The sequence below is a fragment of the Chaetodon auriga genome, chromosome 5 (assembly GCF_051107435.1).
Source record: "Chaetodon auriga isolate fChaAug3 chromosome 5, fChaAug3.hap1, whole genome shotgun sequence".
Taxonomy (NCBI): Eukaryota; Metazoa; Chordata; class Actinopteri; order Chaetodontiformes; family Chaetodontidae; genus Chaetodon; species Chaetodon auriga.
In genome coordinates, this window is record NC_135078.1 from 10,368,400 (window position 1) to 10,377,219 (window position 8,820).

Genomic DNA, 8,820 nt, shown 5'->3' on the forward strand with positions numbered 1-8,820 from the left:
TTTAAACTTCTGTTGACATTATGAACCATGTTAGATATTTATCTTTTGTTAGAATTTTTCAGAGATTGTTTTTTCCATTCATATTTGCCTGACTATTTAGATCTCTACACAGCCAGAACCAAATGAACAAATAAATGAGTGGTTGGAAAAGAGGCTGACAGACTTCCTGTCTCCAATGCAAATCACTGAACAATAGGTCCTATGTCGTGGCACAGAGAGAACAGAAGGTATATGATACACCTTAGTCGGTCATACGTTCAGACATATCTTGTATAGTCGTTTGAGGTGTTGACAGTGGACATATCACAAACGCAAGGAATCAATAATATCAATCACATACTTTTACCATTTTGGATCAAAGAGAGGGCTCGTCCGGGATTTGAACCCGGGACCTCTCGCACCCAAAGCGAGAATCATACCCCTAGACCAACGAGCCGCTGACAAGTAAAAAAAGACCATGATAAGCAACTCGCAAAGTCTCAGAAGCTTTATGACAGTTATTGCTGCATGCTTTTGGCATCAAGGATGCTATCGCGACACAATAAACTTGCCCTAGGTCAACCGACTTCGCCATTGATCGTAGCTATGAAGACGATGATTCGCTGAACATAAAAGAAGATAACAACCGGAGGAGGACAGCGAACTGCAGAAAAACATGATGCTCAAAAAAAAAAAAAAAAAAAGTTCTGTGTGGTACTGTTAGAAATACCTAAAATCAATAGCTGAATAAATACACAACAACAAATAACTAAAATTCTCTATTTGTGCAGCTGTACCTATCTATGTTATTTTTTTCTTATCAATTAATAATAATATTTAATAATATATGATATTTGTCCGTGTATTGTCAGTATATAGTAATATTTATAAATAAACAAATAAATAGACTTTTTTTTAATGAATGAGATATTGATATGAATAATACACGTACTCCGACAAAAAATACAAAACACCCAAAACAGATTTTACTCGGCAAACTATTTCATAACGGCTATTTATTGAAGCAATTAAAAATGTGTAATTGATAACACATCGATATCCTTGTGCGCTTGCGTGATGATTCGTCGAGCGGAAGTTGTTTTGATTGCGGAAGTGTACAGATGTTGTAGGAGCTGCCCACTGAAGCGCCCTGGGTTAAAACTGTAATTTGATCGTAATCTGATCTAGCTGTATGTAGGCCTTTGGGAAATTCAGATTACAGCTCGATCAGGTAAGAATGAAGACAAATGTCTTCGATGGTTACCAGCTGTTTATTCATTTTGAACTCGTACTGTAAAGAGCCCAGGATTTGCTATGTTAGCTAAGTTAGCGCGGCTAACGCGACGTCGTTGGAAGACATTGATCACTTAATGACAGGGCTATCGAGATATCAAGAGCCCGTGGAGGGAAAAACAGATTTTTATGACACCCAGGGCACGCCAGTAGACTAAATGACTAAAGGTTTTCTGAATGAGGTGAAAGTAACGCTGTGTCACTCACTACTTGAGCCGAAAAGGGCCCACAATTTCGCGTTTTGTTCACCTTTACTGAGTGACAGTAAGGTGAAGGTTTGTTGGATTTCGACGTAAATCTGACACGAAACTATGTCGTTTACCTGCGTGTGTCCGATTATAAATGTACAGAAAGCACGGTGAGAAGTTTACATGTTTTTTTTTCCACTCATTAACAACGATGGAAGAAGTATTTACATCTTCTACTTTAGCAAAAGAAGCGATGCAAAACTGTAAAAATACTCTGCTACGAGTAAAAGTCCTGCATTTTCAATTTTACTATAGTAAAAGAACAGTAATGTTTTCAGCCACATGTATTTAAAGTGTGAAAAGTGGAAGTACTCAAAGTCCAATGATTCTTTTTAGAGGTCTGTGCTATTATTTAGTGGATTATTGTGACAGATGTAAGGAGCGTCTAAAATGTCATGGTGCGTTAATTCGAACGACATTATAGGATGGATCAATGCACCATGTCTGAAAGTTGTTTGAATGTATGTAAAATTTTGATTCTCAAAGTACCAAATCAGTGTATCCTTTAAGTTTTAATGGGCCTAAATTCATTTTACAAAGCATTACTGACTCATTTTTGCCTGTATATGGAGCCTTAGTGTCCAGTTTCTGATCATTTTGTTGACTGGACTGCTGGTACAGCTGCTCAGTTTCTTAAAACATACAAAAAGTAAGGAACCCTTCAGCTCAGCCTCCACCTCTGTCCTCTTATCAGAGCCGCACCTCTTGTTCAGCTTAACTGTTAATGATTGGTTGTCTCCTGACGTGCTGTGTTCCTGTGGCCTGAAGCAGCTCGCCAACAAGCCATCATGGCCGAATCAATACAAGCCACCTGACTATTAGTCAGCATGCTGATGAAGCGTTCTCACATCTGTCTTCATTTGACCAATGAGGAGTAAAAGACCTCAAATCATACAGAATGAACCCTCCCAGCAGAGTCATTGCTTTTTTCTAAATATTCTCCGCCAGTGATTTTCAGACTGAGTTACGGCCTCAATACAGGGTGTGAGGAGCGAGACACTGCCTCTTTGTGCTACTTTATGAAAGATACTGTGTGGCCCTGCACACTGACTGAATCCATATACCAAAAAACACACATGTATACTTGAGAATTAATAACAAAATCTTCAGATCATCATCTTATTAAGCTTGAAATGTTTCTGAACACAGTTATTTCAGAGTGACTTGTCAGATTTCCAGCAATTTAATTGTGAATTCATAATAAATACATTTTTGTTGAATTAAAATCTAACTGCAGACACCCTAGATTTTGTTGTGTTTTTAGGAATTTGACTGTAACTTCTAATAATAAGTTCAAGTCTCCTGAGGACTGGAGTGCTTGCTCATTCATGCGGTCTTACGTGTTCAGATTTTGGTCATGGGTGGAAGATGCTCAGCAGTCATGATTGAAGGAAAATCTTAGTTCACAACAGAGGAAAGAAAAGCTATTATCAGCTATTATTCAGGTTTATCACCACAGTGTTAAAGCTTCCGCTCGTCATCCCAGTGTTCCAGGTTGAGCTGTCATGATGGCGGACCACACTGACGTCAGCCTGCAGCCGGAGGAGCGAGTCCGCGCCCTCACCAAGAAGGGAAGCTCTGTGGAGGTTAATGATGATGTGCCCCCGCGCCGCTACTTCCGCTCCGGCATGGAGATGATCCGAATGGCTAACGTCTACACAGAGGAGGGCAACATCGAGCACGCCTTCGTCCTTTACAATAAATATATCACGTGAGTGTTCCCAGCGATGGGCTGAGCTGTTGGTCATCTCATAATGAGCTTTGATTTGTTTGGATTGTATTGTTACTTTCATTTTTCTTTTCATCAAGGCTCTTTATAGAAAAACTTCCTAAGCATCGGGATTACAAGACCGCAAACATTCCTGAGAAGAAGGACACACTAAAGGTACGCATACAGTGTTTGTACTGTCCTATGCGACAGATTTCAACGGAATAAAGAAAATGTTTAAGCTTGACATTTTGCTCCATCTTCTTTGTCCTCCAGAGGCTGAAGGATGTTGCCTTTCCTCAAGCAGAGATTCTTAAAAAAGCTCTTTTGAGGAGGTTTGACCAAGAGTATGCACAGTATCTTGTCAAAAAGGTAAATCATCTCATCTCCTGTCGCATAGGAACATAATTAGGCTGAGACATCATTGATATTGTTAGCATAATGTAATAAACAAAAATATATTTTACACAATTACAGTACAACAAGCATTAGACACTGATTTTACGAAGAGTAATAAACACAATGAGGGTAAACCCTAAATGAGGTGAAACATTAATCAGCTGCATACCGTGGTTAGAATGAAAGGAGGCATTTGTTCATTATCAGAATTGATGGAGGCAAAACAATGACATTGACCTTGAATAGTCACATTTTGTGTTAGTTATTGTTGAAATCTGCTTGTACCTGACAGATTATTAACTGCCAGCATAGAGGACAACGCCATCATCAAAGACCTGAACATCAGAAAATCTCATGTCAGATCATTTTTGAACCTCAAACATATACTCGTACGTGTACGATGTGTTTGCTTTGTGCTCAGAAAGCGGAGGAGGAGGCCTTGGCGAAGGAGCAGTCCCGGCAGCGAGCGCTGGACGCGGAGCGGGAGCGCGTCGCCGAGATGCAGCGGCGGCAGCGGGAGCAGGAGCAGTTCAGTGCCTTTGAGGAGATGATCCGCCGCCAGGAGCTGGAGAAGGAACGCCAGCGCGTGCTCCTGGAGTTCGCAACGCCTGTCCCACCTTCCCCTGACACGCCCCTCATTCCTGGCATCCAGGGCCCCTCGCTGGTCTCCCCCACCGCCCCGCAGAGCCCACAGGACCTGTCGGGCAGCGACAACCACCAGTACAATCGCCCTCCTGCCACGGGCCCCCCCGCCTTCGACCGGTCGCTCAAGCCCGGGTCTTTGGTCAGCCCAGGGAACAACAGTGAGTTAATCTTCCTCAGATGCGAGGGGCTGGCCCTCAGAGGATTTAAATACTGCCCCGCTCCTGCTTTAAAGTATTTATTCTTCTGAGCTCATTCCGTTCCCCCTGACCTACTTCATTTCCTGTTTACACCATGCCTTGCTTCAGAACATCACAAGAATCTAACTTTTGCATTGAGCTTTTGTTTATCTCTCTACATGGTTTTCACAGATACAATGGTGGATGCCCTTCGGCAGTTGGCTGTTCCCGCTGAGCTGTGCCGGAGCTTTCTGAGGTTGGCCGAGGCCAACACAAGCCGAGCTGTAGAAACTTGTGGCATCCTGTGTGGCAAACTGGTAAGACTGTGGAACAGAGCATCTGTGTTGAGCAGATCTGTTACAGGAAGCACAAACATTTGGATAACTGGGACGCTGATAACGCTGCTCATCGCGCCTTTAAATCAGGAGCAAAACTGCACTTTCATAACGTGAGATGGTTAAAGAAAGGAGTGTGTTCAGCCTTCAGTGAATGTGTGAGCAGTGTGGATTTGTAGGTTGAAGTGAAAGCGAGACGTCAGCTGACCTCCCATCCCAGAGGGGAAGAACAAAATCTGACACTTCTCCCGCTGTCCCAGATCTGCTGTGGCTTTTGTTTGAATTCTATCACTTGCTGGTCAGGTTAGCGTAAAGCGCTTTTCCCTTTTTTTTCTTTTTTTTTTCTTTTTTTTTTGTATGAGCATGACTGAGCATTTTTGCCAGCAGCAAACCAGTCAGCACTCTCTTAATTTAACTCAGAGTCCTTGGACAGCTTTTTGGCACACGGTGGCTGTGCATAATTTAAAGGAATATAATAGTGTTGTGTTTTTTTTTGTTCCAGACCAGAAATGCGTTTACCGTGACCCACGTCATCGTACCGAAGCAGTGCGGAGGGCCGGACTATTGTGACACAGAAAATGAGGAGGAACTCTTCCTCATACAGGACCAGTACGATCTCATCACGCTGGGCTGGATACATGTGAGTGCTGTCAAATAATCACCTTCACACTGTGTGTAAACAGCTGAATCAGCACCTGCGTCACTATTCTCAGGAGTACAAGCTAATGCTCTACCTTTAAGGCAAAATTCACAGATTTCACATGTTTGATTTATACTGATTGAACTACTGCTCTTCATAAGGACTCATTTGCAATTCTGCACATGCCCTTCTGTCAGCAACATAAATAGATCAGTAAATTGTACTGTCACTGCTTTAGACACAACACAAAAAGGACAAACTTGCACAGAATGTGGTTTGGCAAGAACAACATGTCATGGTGATTTGTCATGAGCGCCTGTGGCCCGCTGCACCAGCTATGGTTCTGTCTTGTTTGGGTGAAAAGACCACATCACACCACATATTAAACGCGTTAATTCGATTATGTAAGGTTTATCTTAGCTACTGTAGCGTGAAGTCCAAACTAACAACTAACTAACAAACACTAAAATATCGTCATACAAAACAGGAAGTGAACATCTCAACAGTACCACGTCATCTGCTTCAAATGCTGTTGCTCCACGAAATGTCAAAAAGAGGTCGACTGGCAGAATCTCCCCATGGTTAAACAGCTGCAGTGTTAATGAGAGGAAGAGAATTTGTCGAGCAGCTGAAGACAATGAAGGAAAACTGGGCTCACAGTTCACTGTAATATATTCAAAGAAGCCATGACTGTCTATAACAAAGCAACACGTCTGGAAGGGAGGATTACTTTTCCAAGATTATTACAGAGAATGGAGGCAACTCTAGAATATTATTCTCTACTATTGACCAGCTGCTCAGCACCGCCCCCACCTGTCCACAGTTCTCTGCATCAAACTGTGAAGAACTTAAACCAAACCAGTGCTGATCCCAATTTTTCCAGTATATTGAAACGTACAGTATGTGTGTGCGTGACGTCTGTTAATTGTGTTTCCTAGACTCACCCCACACAGACGGCCTTTCTGTCCAGCGTCGACCTCCACACGCACTGCTCCTACCAGATGATGCTGCCGGAGGCCATCGCCATCGTCTGCTCGCCTAAGTTCAACGAGTGAGTCAGACAGTTGCCGGTGTCCTGTCGTTATAAACACAAGATGTTTGTACTGCCAGTGTTTTATCTTTTTTTTTTTTTCTATGCTAAAGTGCGTCTGCGTGTGATTGTGTTTGTCCCAGAATCGGCTACTTCAGGTTGACGGATCGAGGAACAGAGGAGATCTCCACATGTAAACAGAAAGGCTTTCACCCTCACAGCAAAGACCCCCCTCTATTTACAGTGAGTAAAGCTCACAAACTCAAATGTGATTGCAGCATGTTAGCAGCCTCAGCAGTAACTCTGGATAATCTACAGCAGGCATGTCCAAACTATTCCACAAAGGGCCGAGTGGCTGAAGGTTTTCTTTCCAACCAAGCAGCAGCACACCAGACTTGACTCATTTCATCAGCTGATCTCAGTCTTCAGAGAGCTGATTGGTCAGACTTCGTGCTCTTGATTGGTTGGAGGAAAACCCTGCAGCCACACGGCCCTTTGTGGAATAGTTTGGACATGCCTGATCTACAGGCTAGTTTCAGGGTTAGGGTTAGGCATGTAGTGGTTATGGTTTGGTTAGGTCTCCAGGAAATGAATGTAAGTCTATGTAATGTCCCTAAAAATGAAAGAAATGCAACTGTGTATATGTGTGTGACTTGTTTTCCTGTCCATGTGAGCAGATGCTAACTCAAATCTGTTTCTCCTTCTTAGCATGCGGGACACGTCAACATCACCGATGACACTGTGTCCATGGTGGATTTGCGGTGATTTTTTTTTTTGTTTTCCCTTTTTCACCACAGACTGTTTTATGAAACTGCAGACATTTTCCCAGAGGAAACACTCATTTTATTTGCAGGACGATACTGAGCAAATGCCTGCCACGAGTTTACCATTTATATGGACTTCAGTTGTTCTCAACGGGAACGACTTTTCTTTAAGAAAAATTCTGCATATTGTTGCACTTCTCAAGCAAACAGCTACTATCCGCTTAATGGACTGACCTCTGGCTCTTGGACCCCTCTGTTTTTGTCAGTGTATGCTCTCGCTCCATACTGTCCCACTTTAGTTTTTGCCATTAATAAAAATGTATGTTTGTCAGTGACAGAGAAGTGTCCGGTAACCCAGCCTTTGTTTCATAATTGTCATCGAAGTTTGGTTCTGCCTGACAGATAAAGTGCCAAGGACGAGAACGTTCACTTGTCGAGTCGTTTGTTGTGAAAGTCATGAAGTTCATGTAGTTTGTAATTATGTCTTGTTATTTTGACCTGGTTCTTACATAAGCTGTCGAAGTGCTATGAGTGCTGAGAGACAGGAAAGCCAGTTGTAACTCAGGTATGCAGGCAGTGTTGCTGCTCTGTATTATATTTTTATATACAAACACTATCACTCCACAGTATCCTTTATCTATGAAGGGTTTTGTTTGAAGTTAAATTCGTGTTGATAATGGATCCACCTTTGACATGTCCTTACTTCCTCTTCTTTGTGTTTCTTGTGCAAAGGGGTTGGTAGTCCCTGTCTCATGTGTCCATGCTTTAGAGGGCATGCGCGCAACAGGCAATCTGAATGTACCTTCTGCTACACATTACTAACCACCTGGTCATGGTTCATGCCTCTCACCGTTTTTGTTTGCTCCATTGTCTTGTTAGAAGAAGTAAATGATTAGCCATAATTGTGAGAATACCCTCAATGAATTAAATGCCAAGATAAAATGAATTCATTGTACATTCATTTATTCTGTATCATTTTGTTTGTCATGTTTGTCCAGTTAGCTACGTGGTACAAATTTAAAGTATAGTTACAGACCACAGAAGTGTGTCATTTGTGCTTGAGATTACATGTGAGAGAAATAATAGATGCCAAGTATAAATGGTGAAATTTAAAGTGATGGGATTGACGTGCACCCAGTGTATGTGAGGGTGCAAAATGTATTAGATAATAAATCCTACAGCCGTTTTGAGTGTGAGATGCATACTTGCAAATTAATGAGAGAAAGAGCAACCTGTGTGCATTATAAAGCAAATTAAGCTCTGGCTACATTTGCAAAGATCAGACAAAAATTGAGTTTTCAAGGGTTTGTCATGAAGTGAATGGATTCCTGCAGATGACAGATGAGAAATGGATATCTAATATGCATTGTTTTTATGACTTACAGTGATCATAACTCCTTTTATGCAGGTAGAGAGAGGGCAACAGCATTAAGACAGTGACAGACCTGCAAAAGTTCAGAGTATTTCTAATATTTGAGGGACGGGTCCTAGGAAGGTGGATCTAATGAGAGACAGTAACATTTTGGGGGTCAGAAACTGTCAGAAAGATGACACAAAGAATTTGTTGTTCCATTTAAATTTGCGTGTGTCGGCAGGTGCTTGG

At 42.1% G+C, this 8,820-nt stretch overlaps 1 protein-coding gene and 1 non-coding gene across 2 annotated transcripts; one reads left to right on the top strand and one right to left on the bottom strand.

The window, feature by feature from the left end:
* Positions 1-364: 364 nt before the first annotated feature.
* Positions 365-436, bottom strand: trnap-ugg (transfer RNA proline (anticodon UGG)). The gene has a single exon. It is a non-coding gene; the product is annotated as a tRNA-Pro (tRNA).
* A 627-nt stretch (positions 437-1,063) lies between these two features.
* LOC143320611 (STAM-binding protein-like A) lies at positions 1,064-8,161 on the top strand. The gene is made up of 10 exons (XM_076730432.1): positions 1,064-1,210; positions 3,007-3,231; positions 3,330-3,405; positions 3,505-3,600; positions 4,049-4,430; positions 4,641-4,765; positions 5,286-5,423; positions 6,362-6,474; positions 6,597-6,696; positions 7,162-8,161. The coding sequence occupies exons 2-10, from the start codon at positions 3,026-3,028 to the stop codon at positions 7,216-7,218; spliced, it is 1,293 nt and encodes a 430-aa protein (XP_076586547.1). The 5' UTR covers positions 1,064-1,210; positions 3,007-3,025; the 3' UTR covers positions 7,219-8,161.
* The last annotated feature ends 659 nt before the right edge of the window (positions 8,162-8,820 follow it).

Bases quoted from the DNA above. Each gene is read 5' to 3' on its own strand.
- LOC143320611 (XM_076730432.1), top strand. From the start codon at position 3,026: ATGATGGCGGACCACACTGACGTCAGCCTGCAGCCGGAGGAGCGAGTC. The intron at 3,601-4,048 runs GTAAATCATCTC...CTTTGTGCTCAG, and splicing joins CACAGTATCTTGTCAAAAAG to AAAGCGGAGGAGGAGGCCTT. The intron at 4,766-5,285 runs GTAAGACTGTGG...TTTTTGTTCCAG, and splicing joins GCATCCTGTGTGGCAAACTG to ACCAGAAATGCGTTTACCGT.